Raw genomic sequence first — 23,378 nt, 5'->3', positions numbered from 1 at the left:
CACATAATAAACACTGACAAAAAGTCACATTTGAGTCTATGAAGATCAAACAGCAAATTTCACTGCAAACTAAAACTACTTAGTCTAGATGGTGGGAAATATAGGCGAAGTAGCTGGGACCGCAGTGAAAATGTTGTTTTTGATAGGCTACATGGGATCAAGAAGCAAGAAGAATATTTCCTTAGATAACATGTTGTGCAGTTTTGAAACAATCTCAGATCTCTTTTTCCTTAATTTTGACTTTTGGACTTGCTGTGCCGCTGACACAGAGCTACTAGCGTAAAAACACAGGGCAGCGACTCCTGGTCGAATGTGTTGTCACTGATAGTAACATAAATAGCTGGCGTAGATAATAAACACAAATGTATTTCAAATTGATAAAAGTAAAAAACTGATGGCTTTTACGAGGACACCTGCATGTTCTGTTCGTGTTTTCAACAGCTGCCGTCATTACGAGCAGCCACAATGCATTTGGCTGAGAGTCACTAGTTAACACAGTCATCTATTTAAACCCAAAAACTAGAAATGAGTACTGTTTGCTGCTTTTTAGGTTATTGAGGTAAACAGCGTAATGAAACCGGATGTTTGTGAAACTATAAAGCTACTTGCATTATGGGATTTTTTAAAAATGCATTCAACTTTAATTTATACATGTAACCAAAACAATCAGCCTCATTCTAAAGACAGATCTGACAAATCCTCATGGTCACAGGGGACCACCTTCAGAAGGTACTTTCTGAACACAGAGTAACTTTTTGTGTGGACCATGGTTAATGTTGAACTCTGGTTGTGTGTGTGTGTGTGTGTGTGTGTGTGTGTGCGTGTGTGTGTGTGCGTGTGTGTGTGTGTGTACTGTCTTGAGTTTGTGCCATGTGTGCTGATGCCAGGCCCATGATGTAATGTAACCGTCCTCTCAAAGCTAATCACAGCTTGTTGGTCGGAGGCATAAATCCTCGGTGCATGTGTGAGCATACACACAGAGTTTCTTTGTATAAATCAGAGATAAGGAGCTCAGATGCAGTTGATTTGGCAGAGCTGCAGTCATATCCTGCTGGCACACACACACACACAGAGACTTCCTCTGAGCTCTAACCTCACACAGCGATAGGAGTGTATTGCTCGCATGTAATACGCTACTTTGATACAACGTGGAAACCTTTTATGAATTATACACACATTTGCCTGGTGTCTAGGAACACTTGATGATTATGTGAGGTAGCATGTAACACAATAAGTGGCTACAGCATTTCTTAGGGGGACATGATTCAACTAATACTTTTAATTAGTAAGCTACTTTAATGCAATCTGTTAACCCTTTCTGGGTTCAGTATGCAGCTCCATCTTTATTCAGAGCACTCTGATGTTTGTGTGCGGCTGCTCTATCTGAAAATCTTTTTAGCTTTTCAGAAAGGTGCTGGTGTCATCACTGCCGGTCCTTCACCTAGTGTCTTTCCTGAGCTGCATATGTCAGACAGAAACTATCACAACAAAGACAGTAAAACCCATCTGGGGGAGCAGACTGGCCCGACACTGAATGCTGCTGATGAGTGTTGCGCTTCTCTCACTGTACGTGTTGTAAGCTTGCTGTTAGTCAACCCTCTGTCAAGATACTGTTAACGCAGAAACAAACCCAAACGCAACACAAGATGAGTGACACCATCTCAGTATCTGGCCAAATGATGTGGCACCGTGCAATGGCCAGAAACATTATGATGTCACAAGAATGTTGACCTTTGAACTTTTGAGTATAAAATGTCATCACTTCATAATTTTACTCTATTAGACATCTCTGTGAAATTCATAACTTTATGAATTCCTGACTTTTGGCAACCAAATTCTAATCAGTTCATGTTCGACTCAAAGTGAACATCTGAAAAACGGCCATCAAGGTGTTCTGGAGATATCACATTCACAACAAACAGATATAAGTTCACCGTGACCTTCGACCAACAAAGTCTTCATTCATTGTTTATTCCATGCTTATATTTGAGCCAAATGCGAAGGAGATTCCCTCAAGGCGTTATTAAAAGGTCACATTCACAAGAATGAGACACACAAGGTCATAGTGACCTTGACTTTTGACCTATGACCAAAATCTAATCAGTCCATCTTTGAGTCCAAGCAGACATTTGAGCAAAATTTGAAGACATTTAATCAAGAAAATGTTGAGATATCGCATTCGCAAGACTGAGACATACAGACAATCTGAAAACAATGACCTCGGCTATTGCTGGCACAGAGGCATGAAAAAATCATTCTGTGCTATGAACAAGCGTTCCCCCGGCCCTGCCAGTACTTCTCTGCCACACAAAAATGCTATATAGACACACACCCTTAGGATACTTTCTTCTTCATAATGTGAAAAATTCCACTATTGGAATTCACTGCACTGCATCGTTGTGTATCCAAGCTGAACATAGTGCTCCTTTAGAAAAGCAGCAAGCTACAACCTTATTAGGAAATAGATAAAGTGATGTGTAACGCACGAACTTTTTGGAAGAAGTTACTGTGATTCCAACTGAAAACTCAAAAAAAAGGAATAACTTATAAATCAAAGAGAAATCTAAGAGTGTAGCGTTTGATAATAATGTCTTTTTTATGAGTAACTAGGTGCCTCATACTGAGAATTACTTCTGTTCCCAATGATTCGACCATGCTGTGTTACTTCCTGCTCGTATTGACCACTGCAGATTATTGGTTGCCAAGCAAAAACACACAAAAGAATGTTTGGGCAGCAACTTTAAGGTCGATCCATACTAATGTGAACTATCATTAATACAGTGCATCAGTGGCGCACATGCTTGTGCTGTTTATGAATGTATATGCATGTGTTGTTTGTGTCCACAGGGCCTGTTCCTATTTTTAACACTGAAGCTGAAAGTCACACATCAGAAGACACACACATGACAATGATAATGGCTCAAGACATATAAAGACACACTTGCACCCCCCCAGCAAACAAAATCAGCTAACGGTACAATAACAACACATCTCCAAACATCCAGAACATTTTACGCGCTTTCATTCTTCATTCTTTGATGATTTTTGCTGTGTTCATGCATATGGCATACAGTTTGGCAAGACTGTGTATTTTTGTTTCATATTGGAATTCCCAGCTCCAGGCCGTGATCTTCCCAAAAAAAAACAAAAAAAAAAATCTACTTTGCATGTAGTATATTGAAAATATTTTTTTTCTTTCCATCTAAAATCATGGCATCATGACAAAAATCTGGCATTTTAAGGCTTAAAATTCTGAAAACTAATGAATATTTGATTTTTATGATTATGACTGATGCTAATTAAAAATTATTTACTGAAAGCAGAAAATAATATTAATGTACCATATTTTTAAATATTTTTGAAAGGGTCTTTTGTGACACTGAGTGATGCTGATAGTGTGTGTAATATTAAAGCGTGCCTTAAGGGTTAAGACTTTTTTTGCATGGGTGACGATGCGGACTGCTGCTTGTCTATTGTAGTGCAGTTTGACCCCTGAGTGTTGCCATAACACACTGTTGTGTGTGTGTGTGCGTACCTGGTAGTAGGTCCTGATGTGTCTGGTGAGAACGGTCAGGTTGTGAAGGCGAAGCGCCACATCATTGTTCACATTCTTGTTCAGCCGCTGATTGGTTGGGCTGGGGTCACTATGGAGACACACACACACACCAAAGGAGCGCTTAGATTGACGTTACTTGTTGCTGCTTAAGACAAAGATCTTATTACGCACAGAGACAAACACACACATCCCAAATGCAGGGTAACTATTGTGCTGGAGAGGGATTTACGCTCACAGTAACACACAGCGGCCTGTGCCAGACTGATCTGCATGTGAACAGGGGGTGTGTAACGCTGTCTGGGGTCATGACGTCACTTTGCCTAATGGAAACTATTCTGAACATAAAGAGGCAAGAAAACAGACATTTGGCTTGGCCTAGCACAGAGATGGGGTCCTCACCATCTGAGTGCCACGAAATAAATCAAGTCCATCACAGATGCACAAACTAAATGCAGCATTTTTATAAATTCCAGCCCCTGCTCAGACTTTACGTTCACACAGGTTCTCTTGAGGTTTTCTAATGATGCTGATATTTTATAACATCACCCAAACCAATTTTTTTTTTTAACCAACGAACAAAATCCTCAGTTTGAATGAAGGGAGTCATCAGGTTAACCTATTCAGTCTCTTTTTATATTAATTAATCAACATTTCTTAAATGAATGTTCACATGTTCAGTTTAATTCTTAATGACCAATTAATCAACCGTGGATTCATTGTTCTCAGCCTTACTTCGGGAAATGTATCTTTTGTGTTTCAATCAACACAGTAAATTCAAGATGGTCACGTTAAATTAAAACATCACTTCAAATTTTCTGTCCAGCTCAGAACTTATTCTGTGAAAGGTCAGAGGTCAGAGAGAGCAGACTGACTGATGTAACAGCTGACTGGTTCTCTGACTGACTGATTCACCAACAGTCTGCGAGTGGCTCTCCTGTAATGTTCCTTATGGCTCCAGCATCCTAGCCTCCTCCTCTGTAACCCACTTTCCCATAAACCCCTACCAAGTCCTAATCGCCCCCCCCCCCCCCCCAGTTAACCCAGCCTACATTCAGTGTGTGGAGAACAATAGCATGATTATCATTGTTTCTGAAGACAATAACTAACATATGAACATGTGGTCTGATTGGGGACAGCGGGCCGTCTGGGCCGGAGGGGATTTAGATTCCACATAAGTAGGTGTGCTTCATTATTGTCACTGTAAACTAGTTTGAGTGTCGTGTGGTCCAGATACTTTCTGTCCAATACAGAAAGTACTACAGCATACGCCTGAAAGTATTCTTTATCTTTAATGGTTACAAATCCAAAAGACCAAAAATCAACAATAAATGTATCTACTTACAAGTATGGTGTGTGTGTATCAAGCAGCAATTTGTCCGTTAACAACTGTGCGTATTTATTTTCCTAGGATGGCAAAAGCGTGGCCTGCCCTACTGTGTCTTACACTCACCCTGACTGGCAATACTCGTTGCCTCTGTTGTTTGGATTGGTTCGGTATTGGCAAGAGGAGTCAGTTTGTTTATGCCTTTGCCATCCTACAAAAATAAACTTGCCATTTGTACAGGAGGTGACATTTACTATAACTAACCAGATTAAATGTTAATAAGACTTTAAGTTATGCATAATTAAGGGTGTGGCCACTTTGAGTGGGTACCAGCGTTGCTTAGGTAACATAACCATGACACAACCCTAGATTCACAGAGAATAGTCGTAGCCGTTGATATTTTAGTATGTTTTTCCAGTTAATTTAAGTTAATTGTGAACTTCTGGTCACCTAAAAAAGTCTCGTTCATCGTGTGGTTGTACTAAAAGACACACTATGAAGACGGATGATCAGTTTCTGTGGTTTTAAGATTGTTTTTTCTGCAAGCAAAAATTAGCATAAGCATTGTCAAATTTAACCACAGACTGTAAATACAGTGTTTGAACCAAGCTAGCAGCTAGCCTTGGGGTTAGCATCCACACTCTCATTAAATATACTCATTTCGCATCTCCGCTCGATCTAAAAAGCAAGGGTCCAGAAGTCAACAAACCACAGTGGCTACATCTATTATTTCTGTGCAATCTGTGCTGTGTATCCAAATCCTTACATACCTCCATCCTCAGTGCCATAAAGCTCCACTGTTGTTAAAATTGAAAATGAATCAATCAGCACATGATTGCATTGGATGACATGTTCCTTAATTAACATTATTTTAGCATGTTTTGGGCCAAAAAACAGTTGTAGTTACAAAACCTGGATATTGCTACAACATACGTAGAATAGGCAGAATCAGTCTTTAAAAAGTCTTTCACACATCGCTGTGTTGCATCACCTTCATAGCTGTGACTGATTCTGTCTGTGCATCGCCACCTCTTTGATTTCTTGTCTCTGGAGATCCAGCAGCTAAATATGCATAAAGTGAGTCTGTTGAGAGTTGTTGCTGCACAATCTTACATGCAACTGTGTAATTCCTGAGTCACAGTACAAACAGACAGCAGCTCAGCTCTGAAGGGACTGTTAACTCTCTGTCAAACTCCATTTCTTGATGCAGACTTCAACAGCACATCTGGCTGTGAGGTTTAACAACCTGAAACCAGCGAGTCAGGATGTGGTCGCCCAAAACACACTTACAGAGACACACACAGGAAACACTAGATTAACTCACTCACCGTTCATGCACCCTGCCCAGACACACAAAAATACACACCAAAGACCTTCTTCACTGACTCATGCAAATAAAACTCTCTCTCTCTGGGGGATGTCACCTACATGTGTGTCATGATCTTGTGCAGGAAGACGCCGTCCACCAGCTCCATGAACATGTTGACCCGCTCCTCTGAGCCCACGTCGTTACACGAGCCCAAAGGACCCAACGTCCGCACCTAGAGACAGAAAGAGACGTCAACCACATCTCACCGAGAGATACGAATAATGAAATATGAGTAGAAATGCCAAAAATTTGAAAAAATATTAAATAAATCTGACTATGTGAGATGATAAAAGATTTAGCGAATAATTGCTATAGCACCATCAGTGCACAGGTAAGTTGCGAAAAACATTGAGTCACTTTTTGTTTTGCTGATTTTCTGAACATTTTGGTTAAAATTTGTGCTAAATTTACATGGAAACCCAACTATTGTTTTACAAGTCAAAAGTAAGTCTCAAGTCTTTAGGATAAAGTCCCCAGTCAAAACAGGCAAGACCCAAGTCACAACACAAGTCCAGGTCATCATGCGTTTTTCACGAAATGTGATGCCATGTTAACTACAAAGTAACAATATATTCATTTTACAAAAATCATGAATGCTTCTGAAAACTGTACTTAAAAAACGTTTGTGTTAAGTTGTTCAATCTCTGTATTTTTCTAGCCGAACGTTTTGCATACAGCAACTTGTTTTTTGCTGACCACTGTGTGGCTTTTGTACAGAAACAAATTATCTTTGATATCATTTTTTCCAATTGGTACTCTGTAACGTAATGTTAGTTCTTCATGGTTTCACGGAATTAAGCATCGACTTGGAGGCATCGAACAGTATTGACATTAGTCGATTCAAGAAATAAGAGACATTTATCAATTTGTGATTGATAAATGTGGTGAACTTTAAAAAATAACATACTTTTTAATCTTTGTGCTTGTGAGGAGGTATCAGGTATTTTCAAGTCAAAAGGAGTCAAGTGAAGTCACAAGTCATTGTTATTTAGGATGAAATTGAACTTCAAGTCTTTTTTGATTTTGTCATGTCGAGTCCAAAGTCATCAAATTTGTGACTCAAGTCTAATACGAGTCCAAGTCACGTGATTCTAGGGCTGGGGCAGAGGCATCGACGTAATCAACATTATCGATTACATGAGAGCGTGAGCAGCACTGGGTGTGTTGTTTTTTGTTTCGGCGTTCGTGTATTAAGTAAGAGCGTGCACACTGCTCTCCCTAGCAACGCTTGTCAGGCACGTCTGAGCTGCGTGTCAGCTGCAGCACATCTAGAGAAACGGTGGCTCGCCCCTTTTTTATATGTGTGACGCTCGCGTTTGTTGACTCTGTACCGTTTAAAGTCTCTCTGTCACAGAGATGAGGAAATACAAAGATGTTTGTTTTACCTCAACTTCCTCGCTTCCTTTTCAAAACAAAAGCTATCTGACTGTGTCTCTGTGGACATAATGCCATCAGTTGCTGAAACAATGCATTTTATTTTGAAATGGGGTTATAATGTTATTCAAATTGCACTAATTTTACTATGAGATGTTTGGTTGGACTGCTAGATTTGAGCTTTGTTACTGTAACAAAGAGTAACTGTTTTGTTACTCCTGCTAAAAGTGACTTGACTTTTACATTGTTTTATCTATTTTGCTGTTGGACTGCTAAATGTAGATTGCACTACATTCCTTTTACTTGAATGGAACAAGCTCTTGCATTAATTTTATTTTGGAGAGACTTTAAATCAGATTGACTATATCAGACTGTAAAACACAGATAACCAGTTAAGACTGGGACATTTTTTTGTTGGGGAATAATGCCCTGCAGTGTATGACAAGTTTTAAAATGGGATTTTTGGTAAATTCATTGTTATGTTAATAGAGTAATAAAAAAATAATAGTTAGATCAATTTAAAAAATAATCAATAGATTAATCAATAAAAAAATTAAAAGTTAGGTGCAGTCCTACGTGGTTCATGTCCATATCCTTGCTTATTAGGTAGAAAACAGACTGCAGCTGAAGCTTCACATGAGTTTCAGCTGAACATCAGACTGCATCTTTGCACAGACCGATGGTTGTGGATTTAGTCTCCCATCACTTACACTGACATAGTGTTTGGAGGCGATCTCTGTGTGGTCAGTGTGGCCAGCAGGAACAGCTATGTTCACCAGTAACCCTCTCAATATACATATGTGCTTGTCAGGACTGTTTCAAAATATAAGCCTTTCTTTTAGAGCTATTCTAGAATTAAAATGCTATATACAGCACATAATATTTTTTTAACCTTTATTTATGCAGAGGGGGGTTTTGCTCTCTTTCGAGGAACGCCCTGCTCACGCACACACACTGACACAGCTGGAAGCTGCCCAGTACGACCACAGTCTGATCTGCTGCTGGCCACCGAGCAAGTCCACTGGAGCACTTGGGGATTATGGGCCGTGCTAAAGACCAGCGCAACTCTTTCATTTTCTCCCCAAGACATACCCTAAAATCTGCTTTCAGAGTTCACATTGGTAACCCTCTGGTGACAAAACTCATTTCTTTAAATGTGGATGTGAAACTAAAGAAATAAGAAAATGAGTAAATAAAAAATAGTCCCTGTCCATGTGTCAGCTCTCTGCAGCGTGGCTGTGTTGCTTGTATTTGTGTCCTAAAAAAGATGGGAAGACACTGTTGGTTGACCGCTCAGGTCAACAGGATGGGGTCACAGCCAAACAGGAAGTAGAGCAGAGTAATAACCTGTTGACTGCTCTGTGGGTTGTCACAGTCTGGGATGGAAGCCCAAATATTGGCCTGCAGGAAGATTAAAATGGGTCCCAGGCTCACTGTGAACACACTGATAACAAAGGCTACTATGGAATGACTATATTTAATTTGACATTCTTCTATTTTTTGTTCTCTTTTAATGTTGTGAAGAACTTTTCATTAATGATGAACAGACATCACTTTTCTTGTGCTGCGTTCAAATACCTTCACAAGTATTTAAACCTTTGAATCCCACGCAGACTGATTTGCTGTTTTTTGACAACATGGGAACAAAAGCAATGAGAAACTTGGCGAGAGATGCTTTGCAAATCGAAAGAAATTAGTAGATTTGGATTTTTTTTTTTTAAAGCTATGGAAAATGTAAAAAAGAAATGCATTTATAATTATCATAATTATATATTTCACAATATTTTTAAAAATTATTATTTTTCTTTCAGCACTTTTTTTCAGCTCAATCCCTTGTTTGGTTGGGGGCTGCGGGAGGTTGTTGTTGTAGTTTTTGTCTTTATCTTTCACTTTATCGTTTTGTTTTATAATATTCAGGTAATTCTCTTGTAGTCAAGTCCAGTCAATTGTATTAATAAAGCTCAATATCACAAATCATAATATGGCTCATAAAATTTTACAGCATATGACATCCTTCTGTCCTTGGACCGTCATAGCGGATAAGAAAAACTCCCCCCAAAAATCTGGAAAAAATCATGGAAATCTTAGGAAGAGCAAATGAGGAGGGATCCCACCTTCAAGACAGACAGTAGATGTTCTGTATACAGAATAGATTAAAAAAATTGAATTTAAATAAATAAAATTACAACAATCATTCCATTTGTATCAGTTGTCCTTTTTTTTTTTTTGCTAATTTTGGGGTTTTCTTAAGTTGCTCATTGCCATCTTCCTATTATGATGTTAAGCTAATTTGCACAAGTTTAAAATGCTTAAAATTAGGTGTATACATTTCTGATGTGTGCAGTTGGGCAAACAGATGATTCTTTACTCTGGATTTAGTTTCCATCCATTTTAACCATTTATTTGCTCAGTCACTGCTTAAAGCTTTGTCAGCTTAGTGAAATCAGCTGCAGCTCTGTATGATGAAGATAGTCAACATTTTTGAAACTCATTCACCCATTGGACAAGCAAGACAGCTAAAACCACACACATAGTAAGAATATTTGGGTTGAATTTCTTCTTGCACACATTAGCAATTTAATAGCAAAAGAACAGAAAGTGGTACAGAAATAACTAAGGAGCTGCAGCTGGAACCAGTGAAGCAGTGGAAACTGAAAATTAACTTTTCTCTGTCTGACAGTTATTATGAGATCTAAACATGGAAAGTCCCAGAGACACCAGCCAATATATCTCAATGATTCACTTAATCTGAGGCTTTTATACTGAAAATCTCCCTGTCTGTGCAGTGTAACAGTGTGAACAGTGTCAATAATTCGGTTAAAAGTTCAAACTACTGCAGAAATGTACATTACAGGTGAAGACTATTTGCTTATAACTAGTTAGTCAGGTCGTTCTCGTAAACAAATGTATCCAAAGTGAAACAGAAGAGAGAAAACAGAGAGAAAGTCAAACAGAGACAGAGGTCAGCAACTCGTGTGCATCACTGCACCGCCGAGTGCGCGCGTGCTGCTCCCACTCACCCACACCACCAGCGGGGACTCCATGAAAGTGGCCAGTAACTCGGACAGAGTCACGTCCATGGCTCCTGCGGCTCCCGAGTCCCTTTATCAATCACCAACCGATCATAAATCCACCGGTCAATCAGTCGATATCCGCAGCAGGACCGCGCGAGGTCACCACACAGCACAGAACAAAGCCCCCGCGAGGCATCGATCCCCCCTCCCTGCACGAGCTCTCTCCCACACCACTATTGTCTCGCGCTGTCCCGTTTCCCCAAACAGCGGCTTTCAATTAAAAAGCGTTAAAATTCACAAAAACTGTGTAAAATAGCTCCACAAACGCTCGCGTGCAGCTGCAGAGTAGTTCCGTTAGTTGAGCGGGTAAATATCCAGTTTGTTTTTCCGGCTGAAGCTGAAACACTTGATCCAAACTTCGCAGGACAGTTGTTCGCGTTGCCAGGGATACACGACTCTGACCGTAAAGCGCCGGAACCGCCGTGAATTAACAAAAGAAAAGTAAACAAAGTGGAGAAACGTCAAGTACGCGGTAGAGTTAAACACAGAGCGTCAAAACAAATAGTTTCCGTTGTTTGCTACATCAGCAGCACGTCTCTGCACCTCTCCTCTCATTATTCTCTCCATCAACCTGACTGTTGAACTGGAGAGGCAGGAGGACTGACTGACAGCAGCGCCGACCAATCAGCTACTGTGAAAAGCGTAGTCCCCGCCCTTTTCGGTAAACCAGCCAATTAAAGTGCAGCAATTTGGTAGCGTTTTATTTGAGGCTGACGTCACCGTCAACTTGCCAAAGATCGGAGATTAAACAAGATAGTGATCTTCCTCAGTTGAGTTAGTGCACTAGAATAAACTCCTAAAGTGCTCTAAATAGAGTCAAAATGGAAAATTAACTTTTTCGGTACCTTTAAATAAGTGGATTTTTGTCCGTTAGGTAATGTAGTGAGTGAGTGTAATGATGGTATGTTATATTAAATGGTCTTATATGATGAAATTTCTTTTTTAGTTTGCATATTCCTCATAAAACAGAGTTTCTTACAGATGATGAGAATGTGGGGCTGGGATATTTCCATGATAGCTAGTTTTGCTGCATATATTCATTTTTTGTTTAACAAAACAGACACACAGTAACATGTACCTTACCAGATATGCAGTTACTTTCCTAGCCAATGGGCTAACATCAGCTAAACATTCAGCATATTTAATTAGCAATTCTTGACAGTGCAGTGTCATGCAAAATATACTTTTGACACAGATATTTTGGTTTGTCATGGCAGTAATATAACAGGTGTAACTATGAACATAACTATGGCTCAGTTCCATTCAAATGTCACAGTAAGTCAATGCGCCCACAGCAGGCCCCTAGAACTGGGACATCTAAATGGAATGCAGCATGAATTTCAGTTATTCTTTTTTTGTTGTTAAATATCAACACTGGACTGTGAAAAACGTCAAGCTATGTGGAGGTTAATATAGCTCACATTTACATTAGACAATTTTCAATTCATTTTTAATCAGCCAAAGGTATGACTGCAAAATGAAAAGTTTATATGCTGCTGTGAGGTGTTTTTTTTAAATGCAGCACTAAAGTTGCCTCCAAAATGTTTGACCACATGAGTTTGAGAAATAAAGAGATCAATCACCAAACAATAAAATATCCCTAGCCAACCGACCATTGTGTGTGCATGCATGCGTGCATGTTTGTTTCTAATAATTGACTGATTTGCCTGTTATAGGAGCCAAACGGTCACCCTGTCCATGGTAAGGGTTCCCTTCCCCATGTATTTTAGGGAAAACTGAATAATGGATGTTAAATTTAAGATATGGATTTATCTATCTATCTATCTGGAATATATATGTGTGTGTGTGTGTGTGTGCGTGTGTGCGTTATTTTTTAAAATCTAGGGGCAATTTCCTGATAGAATATAATATATATAAACGAATTAAAACTACCTAATTAAAATATTTTTGAAGAAATTATTATTATTATGTAATCACTTGTTTTTTAGGTCATCTTCGTGATTCCAGCCTGTGGCCCTTTGCTGCGGACCCCGCCCCCCCGCCCCAGACACGGGCTTTTGGGGGAATTTGGGGGAAGCCTCTTGCTCTGCCTAATGATCTCTGACTCATCAAACAGGTTGAAAAGGAAAGCAGAGATCAGGTCTCCTCCAAAGGACACACGAGCCATATAGCACAAACTGGCTACAGCTGATTTCTGTGTGACAGTTGCAGCTTTTACAAAGTGTTGAACTTTTCATGAGGGCTCCTGGTTGCAAAGGAAATCATTTGGGAACCACGATTCTCTGGCCCAGAGGATTTTTGGGGGGAAATGGAGTGGAGTGAAGCATTACACGTGGTGGATCAGACTTGTAGAAATCCGTCATTTCTGTGGAAAACTATTGTCTAATCACAGTGTGCTTTTCATGTGGCATGATCAGACAAGAGAGAGGCAAGTTCACCAAATGCATGTCCAGACCAAACATGCAGCCTACACTGAAGTCACAAAATAAGTGAAAGTGTTAAAGTATTTCCGGAAACAAAGCTTTTTTTGTTCTTTGCTGAGCTGCAGAGGTGGGAGAGTTGACTGCAGCAGAGCAGCGGATATTGATCCACTTCGAAGATCACACACAGCAGCTATAATCTGTACAACAGCGACGCCTCGTGGCTCTTCTATGTTACCACGTGTCCTTCCAGAGAGCCACCTGTCAGTATGCAGTACATGGGTGATCAGCTGTGTGGCAACTGCTGGGAAATGTAGTTTTTTAAAGCTGTTATTTATTTCACACTGGAAAGGGTGGCTGAAACAAACATTATCTCTTAATGTAGTCGAACAGGAGTAAAAGTTTTTATTTATATGTAAACTTTAATATTTCTATGACTTTACATGGACTTAACAAGAATTTGAAAGGTAGTAAAAACAATATTAAAGGAATACTTCACCCCCAAAATGATCAGTTGTAGATTATTTACTCGCCCCGTGTTACATTGAATTTGTGAATAAAACTGTATTTTTCATAAAAGCCCTCACAAAGAAAGATCCATAAACTGAAAAAAAATCTTCATGAATTGGAGTCATAGGTGTCCAAGTGAAGTTACAGCAAACTATAATAATAATCTTTATTTGTAGAGCACCTTTCACACATATAATGCAGTTCAAAGTGCAAGAGTGCCTAAAATTAAAACACAAAATTTAATTAAATTAAATAATTACACAGCACATGGATACCATGAGTTGCACAGGCCACAGGTGGGAAAAGAATAAAAAATTAAATATTGGATTCATATACATGTTAAAATGCATAATAATTTTCTTATAAATGTAAAAATATTAAACAAGAGAAGTATCAAACCACTAGCTTACAAACTCTCACACAACTCGTGCAGTATAATCTAAGTCTCATTTATCCAGTTGTATAGTTAGTATTTCCCCAAAATGCCAAGAAGAAGACTTACAGAGTGAAGTTTTAGCAACAATTCATGTGTCTGGGAAGCACTGGGCATATGAGTGGATGAGACTTAGATGATACTTTACAAGTCGTGTGAGTTTATTGACGTTTTTCTGTTGTTAAACATGAAGCCCATTTACTTCAGTTCATCAAAAATTTTCTTTATTTTTGGATTCTTTATTAACTGTGGAGGCATGTGAGAAAAAGAGAGTTTTCTTCACGCATTCAATGTAACTCAGAGTGGGTAATTGGCATGCAAATGTACATCTGGCGGGAAATTGTTCCTTTAAATCAAAAAAACACAAAGTCGGTCCTTTTCTATCAATCATCTATTTATTTATTTATTCATTGTGAATATTCATACAAAAAGCAGATTTACTCAGGAAGAAGTGATGATATATAGGAAGTGGTATCAATTAACTTTACATTCAATACAGTTAATTCCACTTAGCCCCACCCACACTTCCTCCTGGACCAATGGCAGCTGAGGCGAAAGGTGAAACCTGCGATCCTATTGGTGCATTCTGGACTTAATAAATCTATTTTCAATATTACAAATATATAAATGCTCTACCCAGTGATAACAGTGATTTTTTTTGTCAGGTCTACTTCAGGTCATAATAATAATAATACTTCACTGTCTTTAATGACCGGCGCTCACCCACCCACACACAAACACACACACACACACACACACACACACACACACACACACTCACACAGTCACACACTCACGCAACCACACACACTAAATATATAATAAATTCAGCATCACGTGCCGATCAGGAACACAACTAAAAACTACAACTTTCACGTTTTCTTTACCCGCTCACCCCACAGGGTTCAGAGGTCATTTCTACTCAAATGTGATCAGACGGGACAAAAGAGTCAGCTGACGAGACAGTCTGTCAGTCAGAAAATAAACAGGAAGTATCAAGTGCTGCGTCCTTTACATTAGTGTTTATTGCCATAGTGTTCAATTTAGCAGGAGAGCCAGTCAGAAACCAGTCAGTAACCGGCCAGTAACCAGTCAGAAGCCAGCCAAAAACCAGTCAGAAAGTTAGTCAGTCAGTCAGTCAGTTTTTACGAAGGCTGCAGCTTTAGGCCATAAATGAGTAGACTTCGGATACAAAGAAACATCCACATCTAATGCACTGTTTGGTGTGTTCGTACAGACGTGTGTGTGTGTGTGTGTGGGTTCTTCAAAGCAATAATAGTCGTGGCTCAGTGTGTGTGTGTGTGTGTGAGATTTTCACATTTACTCCTCACCAGGGGCCTCAATCTACACCAAGCCTGAGTCATTTTCTTTAAAAAAAGAAAAAAAAAGAAAAAAAGAAAAAATTAAAAGTTGAATACAAAATCAATTGTTTACATGGATTCTCGGCACTGCAAAAAAAAAAAAAACTGTGTCTGTCAAAATTTAAATATTTGTCATCTGAATAGTTGAAATGATCACAGGATAAAGGCAAATGATACATCACAAATGAGGGCCACATGTATGAGGAAAAACCGCTAAAATGAAAAAATAAAAAGACAAAAAAAGACACAAAAAAATAAGAATTTCAAGGTCCATATTTTGGTCTCACTAAAAACTGTGATAATAAGACAGAGATCAGTGCCGTATAAATGTCACTCCTAAATCCAAACATTAGGCACGATGTAAGATCACTTAGTTAAGGGTTTTCTTCCTTCAAGGACACACAACATACAAAGACTTAACATGGCATGTTTGTCATTAGCAGTGCCAACAGGTGGAAACATTCTAGAAGACTGAGTATCTACTCACTCCAGTACAAAGGAGTATGACGGTCGATGTCAAGGAAAACTCAAATCTGAGATTTTGAGAAAAAACCTTAATGTTATGAGAATAAAGTTGGAATTCAAAGAAAAGCCATAAAATTTCAACAGTAAAGTTTTTTGGGGGTTTTTTTGTGGAATAATATAAAGTCATGGTTTTATAAGGAGAGATGTTTTTTCAAGAGTACAAGAAAAAAGTCATGTTATACAGTTGTAATATGATGGGTGAGCGGAGATCCTGTTGTGCTGTGTTAGTTTGTGTCAACTGAGCAGAGAGAGCAGAGAGAGCAGGAGGAGAGCAGCAGGAGTGCTTTTCACGTTTTTGAGCCGTGTCAGCATCAACAGCTGATTCAAACAGTAAGTGTGCAGTATTAAATAATAACAACTGTCACATATTCAAACATGTATATGTTCTAACCTACGCAATTTTATCCAAAGATTTTGCTCTAAAAACTAATTTTTCAGGGTGGTCTCTAGCTCACCAGGTAGAGTGTTCGCCTCATATTCCTGAGGCTTCTGCAACGGCCCGGGTTCACATCCAGACTGCAGCCCTTTGCTGCATGTCACCCCCCCACCACCCCACCTTTCCTGTCTCATCTTCAATTGTCCTATGAATAAAGGGAAAATGTCCCCCAAAAGATCTTCTTGTGAAAGCACAACTTTATTCACACATTTTTTAGGAATTTTTCGAGTAAAATTACAACTTTGGTAATATTGTGACTTATTTAATGGCACTTATTCTCACTCTGGTCTTACTTTTTCTTGTAATATAACAAAGTAATCTAATAATATTAGGATTTCTCCTCAATAACTAACAATATTAATAATAACACAAATTAAGCCAATCCATGTGAATCCTGAGCGACCTTGCAATTTTGTCAAATTTGCAACTTTACTGTAGATTTGACTATATAAAACTGGTAAAATCTCATTAATTGTAGAGATGTATGCAGCGTATTGATTCGGTCAGCCTCTCTCTCTCTTTTATTTATGATTAGACTGCTGCTGTGGGGTAACACACAGTGACAGGGGTAAATGCTGGAATCACATGGCTAATGCTCCCTAACAGTCAACCCGTTTCTTGTTGATGTGACATTATCAGCTCCCCCTTTGATGCTAAATCTGTCCTGTCTCATAAAGGTAAAGCCCCAAAAAATAATCTCTAGAATTTTTTTTTTTAAAAGCATGGGAAAAACATAACGAGCAACAGGGCAAGATATGTCTTGCAAATTGCGAAGAAATGGTAAAAGGTGACAAGGAAATGATCTGAAAATAAGCTGGGGGGTATTATAGATATTATTACAAAACAAGAAAAAAAAGTCCAGAAAACTATATATTTACTCTCTTTATATGTAAAATTCTATTACATAAATTTGTTTTTTAGCACTTACTTGAGCTCATTTTTGTGACTATTTTGTTTTTTATTTTTCACTTATTTTCAGGTAATTTTCTAGTAATTTCTTATCGAGTCTGGGGCCATTTCTTGTTACGCTGCTCGTTACTTTCGCGACATGTTTTTGAAAAAAATCGAGCCAATTTGATAAAGTTCAAAGGGTTAATATTGTGATGTTTTTACATAAATCATCATTTTCTCATAACCTTGCACCTTTGTAAATCTCAGATTGGTTTTCTCTCTAACAGCAGCCCCAATCCTCTGTCACAGCATTCAGCTTCCAGTTGGTTGAGTTTAAAAATGTGTACTCCATTGTCACTGACTTGTGTGTGTGTGTGTGTGTGTGTGTGTGTGTGTGTGTGTGTGTGTGTGTTCAGCGCAGCCAGGAGCAGGGCACCCACTGAGGTTCAGTGTCCAGTTTGTTGATGAGTCGTAGCAGCTCATTGTAGGCTTTGTCCTGGTCCGTGTTGACAATGACGGCGTCAAACAGGTGACCGCAGCTCTGCTCCATCTCCCGCGCCTTCTCTATGATGTCCCGCAGCTCCTCGGGCTGTCCAACACACACACACACACACACGTTAGTGAGGCAAACATAGAGATGTAAACAGCAGTGATATTTATCTTGGACTAAGTGTGAACAGGCAGTGGAGACAGCAGGACAGGAACCTTGGGATTCTTGTTGTCTTTAGCCAATAGGGCTCGGAGTCTTTCCTGGGAGGGCGGAGCTATGAAGATGATGTAAGGCTTCAAGTCGGAACTCCTCAGCACCTTCAGAGCCTGTAGACAGACACACACACACACACACACACAATGCATAAGCATTCAACCCAACTTTTTAAGCTATGTTCTGCTCAGTCAGCACTTGTGTGTGTGTGCGCGTGTGCGTGTGTATGTACCAACCTGTGTGTGCAGACAGAGCACACAGATTTTTCCAGTGTTGATGACCTGTCTCACTGAGTCAGTACTCGTCCCATACAGGTTCTTCTCAAACTCGCCAGACTCGATCAGCTTTCCTGGAAAAAAAAAACACAGTGAAGTGTTGACATGCTGTCGTTTCTTCACATCAGGCAATGATGTTGACAGTTATGTAGCTTAACAGCATTGGGTGTGCTCGTAATTACTTGCACTGTTGTAACATTTCATTTTCTCGTTCCAGTCTGAAAATTATAGTTGAACCTTTGAACCTTTAAACCCTTGAATGTTTTTATCACTCACTTTAATAACAGGCCTCTGATACTGTTGCTACATGTCGAAGAGGCCATGCCCTCCTAAGCGTTTTTGTATTTTCTGAGTCTAGCAGTTGTTTTTTTTATGCTTTGCAACAGGAGCATTGCATATTTACGCAGTGCGACGAAAGTCTGCAGCTCCTGTGCTTTTTGTACAAATTTAAATATTCCATGATTTTTGTGAATAAATATAGAGTTTCTAGGTCTAGAACCTTATCCGTAGCAGCCTGAAATAATGAGACCAATCTGATACATTTTTAAGTGTTCCCCACACTGGGTGGCATCCCATCAATGAATTTGAGGTGACATATTGTTATTTGATATAAACCTTTTGTCTCTGACAGCTGAAGCTGAGTGCCATCACTCTTCTTCATCTTTGTACCAACTGAAGTGTTTAGGACAAATCATTTATTGTTGCGTTTTTATATTAATTGACTATTAATGATTAAATTTGCTCCGCTATGTCAGTGACAAAAAACAAGCAGTGTGACACTGACTGAAGACGGTCATACCAAATTTCATTTCCACAATCAGAGTACCCACTAACATGAAAGCTTACCTGCTGCCAGTTCAGCCTCAAAGGTCTGACGAGACACAAAATGGTAATCTCGACCACTCAGCTCGCCATCTCGACGGCTCCGCGTGGTGTCTACAACACACACACACACACAGAGGTTAGTATATACACAAACACATAAAAGCATATGTACAGTGAGTGCGTGTGTTTTCGTGTGTGTCTTACGGGGTACAGCTCCAGCGAAGCGCTCTGGCTGACTGTTGAGCAGTCTCTGTCTGAGCTCTGCCTGCCCGCAGCTGGTTGGACCAATCAGTGCAATCGGTCGCTTCCTATTGGCCGGCTGATGGTACAGAGCCATCTCCTCATAGGTGAGAATCTCCTCATTATCCATATCTGGACAAATGGAAAAAGAAGTACATGAAAAAGTTATAACATCCAAAGAAAAAAAAAATGTAAAAAGACAGATGCAAACAAAGAGGGAAACAAACAGGGAAGATAAACAAAGAGAGGAAATCATGACTAATATAACATGTCTAACACAAATCAATCAAGATGTAAGCCAGTAAATCAGTAATGAATAGGTAATCCTGTTTGTTTCTAAAAAACAGCACCATATTTGAACTGTAATGATCTGTATCTACAACCCTCGATTCCCCAAAAAGTTGAGATCATGTGTAAAAACGTCAATAAAAACACAATTCAATGATTTGCAAATCTGCTTTTGACCTGTATTCAATTGAACTTATGTCAAAAACAAGACATTTAATGTTGAAACTTCATATACTCAAAGTGCATTTGATCATGTAGCAACTATTTAATAATGATACTGGAATAAAATCTAGAATACTGTCTGGAGAAATATGTCCATCTGAATAGTACATGTGATATCCATTCATGCCTTCATCAGTCATTTTTCTTCTCCAGAGACAACACTGTCATGCAGATGTGTGACTACGAGTTGTTGCTGTTTATATGCACATTAAAGTTGTGCCCCAATTACATGTGATTCATTTTTGGTCAGAGTCAGAGATAGACAGGAAGTGGTACCATCATTCCTGTGAGAGTTGTACAGCAGCTTCTTTCTCTTCCTCTTGTTCTTCTTTGCACACCAAAGCTTTCCTGCAAACATAGACAACTTTAAACACTTCGGAGCGACAAGGCTTATTGCATTACACTTATTGTATGGGGATATATATATATATATTTACTCAATTAATACTTCTCTTCAGCACGAGAAAGCTAACCAATCTTTTGCTTGGAATTTGTAAGTGTGTGTTGGAGGTGCAAAAAAACACATTTTGGGGGTGGCCAACGTGACACCATGTAAGTTAGGTAGGTAGAAAATTGGACAAAAACATGCCCTAAATTAAATTACTACTAATAAACTACTGTTTATTAAGTATGCCGTAATCAAACCATAACCATAAACTGGTTATTTTCAGTCAGCAGGTTAAAGAGAGTAGAGCGACTGACCAGACTTCTCTGGCTCCTTGTCTTCTTCTATGGTTTGTTTCATGGCTTCTCTCTGCTGCTGGAAACTCTTCCCTGTAGAAAAACAAGAGAATAAAAGAGAAAAAAACAGCCATCAGTAAAGAGAGGAACACAAGTTTCTGCAGAGGAGTGCCACAGATTACCAACCACCTTGTGCATTTTACCCACAAGAGTTTCACTGAGCATATGGAAGAGTGAAACCAACAAAATCAAAAAATAAAGAAAGAAATTTGTCAACAAAAAAATTAAAATGCCAAAATGCCAATATTTATTTAATTCCCCATTTAATTTTCTATTTTATGTATTAAATTATACATTTTCATTTTTATTTGCTTATTTATTTCTGTATTACTTTCCACTTTGCATACAAATTCCCCTTTTTATTTAATTTCCAATTTTATTTTCCATTTTACATGTTTATTCATTGTTAAATATATATATTTATTTGTGTAAAAATTTATCCATTTATTTATGTATAAAGAAATATAAAAAAGCAAACTAAATGCAAACTGCTAAATAAAATGGAAAATTTAATGGGAAATTAAATAAATATTGGCATTTACTCATTTATTTATTTTTGATTTTGTCAGTTTCAGTCCTCCATATGAGCAGTCTTCAAAAGTTCCAACAGAAACTCCCAACACAAAGAAATAAATGGCTGAATGGACACACAGAAGTACCTGGTACCAGTCCAGCGAGTGGCTGGTTGTCCTCGTCTCCGTCCCTGTAAGCCTGCCACCAGTTGGGGTCTGACTGACTGATGATGTGGAGAATATCTCCTTTTTGGAAAGACAAGCCCAGCTCTCTGCAAGGCACGTAGGGGTCGTCTGATGGGTCATAGTCGAAATGTGCCTTCACGTGGATCTGAGGGAAGAGACACAAGTGAGATGGAGAGAGAGACAGACACATGAGACGAGGTTGGACCGACTTTACATTTCAAACAAGACAATTTCAAACCTCATTTCTGTCAACACTTTTTGATCCATTCTATGATGGAATATCTGCTCGACCTCGAGTCCTCAGATGTTGAGGACTCAGCACTCACCACAGTCTCTTTGACAGGAGGAGGTTTGCTCTGAGTGCTGGGAATCAGCACAAAGGTCAGGAGGCCGTGCATGTCCGCCTGACACACACACAGAAACAAAAAGAGAGAGAGACAGAGAACAGCACTTGTTATTCATCAGCTTGTCTTGGTCCACTGATCTCTGAGTGATTATTATGTACACACATGCAAAAAACACCACAGTTAGCAGCAACCGAGCTAACAGTGCATTATTAAAAAATTACACAATGGCTCGATCGGTCATGTCTAAGTCTAAACGTCAGTAACAACCTCCTCATGTCAACATTTATATTAAAGGCAAAAGGCAAAAGAATATCTTGATGTGATTCTGGATCAAAATTTCAGCTTTAGGCGACATATAAAGAAAATGGTGAAAACTACAAGTATAACTTGGTAAACTTCAGACACATTAGAAACTGTCTCTCCGGATCCTGCTAAGATGTTTATGCATGCTTTGATCCTCGAGCATATGTTGTACTGTATTACATGGTAGGGGCAGGCTGCCCAGTCAGCCTTGAGACCTCTTGAGGACTTGTACAAACAAACCTTAAAAACTTTGGAGAAAAGCCCCTGCACTATCATCAGTGTAGGATTCTGGAGAAATAGAATTTACTGTGCCTTGAGAATTTTAGATTATTTTCAAATTTATGCCTGTTTTATAAAATTATGAATGGTTTGGCCCCTCCTCCACTATTTGACTTTGTGTTTTCTCTCTCAGTAAGTTCTTTTAGATCTTCTAAATTAGCCTCTGTAAGGGACAGATCAGCTTTTTTCTGTAAAAGCTACAAATATGAGGAGTTGCAGCTCTTTTCACTGACCTTGAACTGGTTTTTAATTTGACAAGCATTCACTTGTAATGCCCTATTGTGTGTAGCTTTTTATTCTGTGTTTTCTAAGTGATGTGCTGTTTTTGTAGTTTTATATTGCATTGTCTGTCCTCTTTTTTGTATTGCTTTATACCATATGCTATTGTGTGTATTATTTATCTTGTATGTGTGTTTTCTTCTTCTCTTCCTCTTGTAAACTTGATATTATCATGTCATGGTGCTGTGTGTTTGTTCTGACCTGCTGAGAGACTGCAGATGTGAATTAGCTCTAAGCTATAACCTGGTCCGGTTAATCAAATGGTAACATTTCTGTTTTAAACTGCACATGGTCCCTTTTACATGAAACAGATAAATATAGGGTTTCCCACACATTAATCTACTCACTGCCATGTATTGATTTTCTATTTTTGGAGCTGAACAGTTCATAAGGAGCACTGTTCGAATATATATTTATATATATATATATATATATATGTAGATATATATGTATAAATATATACAGTTTGGTTATTCAGAGGGCACACTCTGGGCACAGGCGGAGCAGCAGAGCAGCAGGCGCAGTGAAAGTGAAACTTAACCATTCATTGGGTGTAAAAGATTGCATTCATGACCTCTGCAGGAACTGCTTCCCTTATCCACTATTCTGATACGATCTGAATGGCTGATCAGTTATCCTGCTTACTTCTTAAACTCCACAAACTGCTGCTGAAGGAAAAAAAAAAAAAAAAAACTCTTAGAGTTTCACCTACGCTGAGTTCACAGAAGCTCAAAAACAAAAAAGGAAAAGGAAGGAAAAGGAAAAAAAGGAAAAGGAAAGGAACACACAAGTATTCAAAATAAATGAAAACATAAAGATATGTCAATTTAGTTAATGTAATAATAATAATAATAATAATAATAATAATAATAGTAGTATTAATAATAATTAATTAATTAATTAATTAATTAAATTAATTTAATCAATTGCATAATTTTTTCTGC

The 23,378-nt window shown here is 38.7% G+C and overlaps 2 protein-coding genes across 4 annotated transcripts in view; both read right to left on the bottom strand.

The window, feature by feature from the left end:
- The window catches only part of ccdc88c (coiled-coil domain containing 88C), a 64,813-nt gene extending 53,549 nt beyond the window's left edge, over window positions 1-11,264 (bottom strand). For all 3 annotated transcript variants that reach the window (XR_006106506.1, XM_042500373.1, XM_042500374.1), the window contains exons 1-3: window positions 10,644-11,264; window positions 6,309-6,421; window positions 3,536-3,644 (exon numbers count right to left, since the gene is read on the bottom strand). Coding sequence is in view for 2 of the 3 variants with exons in the window: in XM_042500373.1 (XP_042356307.1) it covers window positions 3,536-3,644; window positions 6,309-6,421; window positions 10,644-10,703 (282 nt within the window). In the remaining variant the exon portion in view is untranslated. The remainder of the gene's footprint in view (window positions 1-3,535; window positions 3,645-6,308; window positions 6,422-10,643) is intronic.
- A 3,133-nt stretch (window positions 11,265-14,397) lies between these two features.
- Window positions 14,398-23,378, bottom strand: part of pals1a (protein associated with LIN7 1, MAGUK family member a) — a 38,376-nt gene continuing 29,395 nt past the window's right edge. The window contains exons 9-17 of the mRNA XM_042500911.1: window positions 21,553-21,630; window positions 21,188-21,371; window positions 20,490-20,561; window positions 20,064-20,135; window positions 19,242-19,409; window positions 19,059-19,148; window positions 18,174-18,286; window positions 17,940-18,050; window positions 14,398-17,823 (exon numbers count right to left, since the gene is read on the bottom strand). Of these exons, the coding sequence (XP_042356845.1) occupies window positions 17,647-17,823; window positions 17,940-18,050; window positions 18,174-18,286; window positions 19,059-19,148; window positions 19,242-19,409; window positions 20,064-20,135; window positions 20,490-20,561; window positions 21,188-21,371; window positions 21,553-21,630 (1,065 nt within the window). The 3' untranslated portion in view covers window positions 14,398-17,646. The remainder of the gene's footprint in view (window positions 17,824-17,939; window positions 18,051-18,173; window positions 18,287-19,058; window positions 19,149-19,241; window positions 19,410-20,063; window positions 20,136-20,489; window positions 20,562-21,187; window positions 21,372-21,552; window positions 21,631-23,378) is intronic.

Source organism: Plectropomus leopardus, chromosome 14, assembly GCF_008729295.1.
Source record: "Plectropomus leopardus isolate mb chromosome 14, YSFRI_Pleo_2.0, whole genome shotgun sequence".
Taxonomy (NCBI): domain Eukaryota; kingdom Metazoa; phylum Chordata; class Actinopteri; order Perciformes; family Serranidae; genus Plectropomus; species Plectropomus leopardus.
The sequence above is the reverse complement of the archived record's forward strand: the minus strand, read 5'-3'. Positions and strand labels throughout refer to the sequence as shown.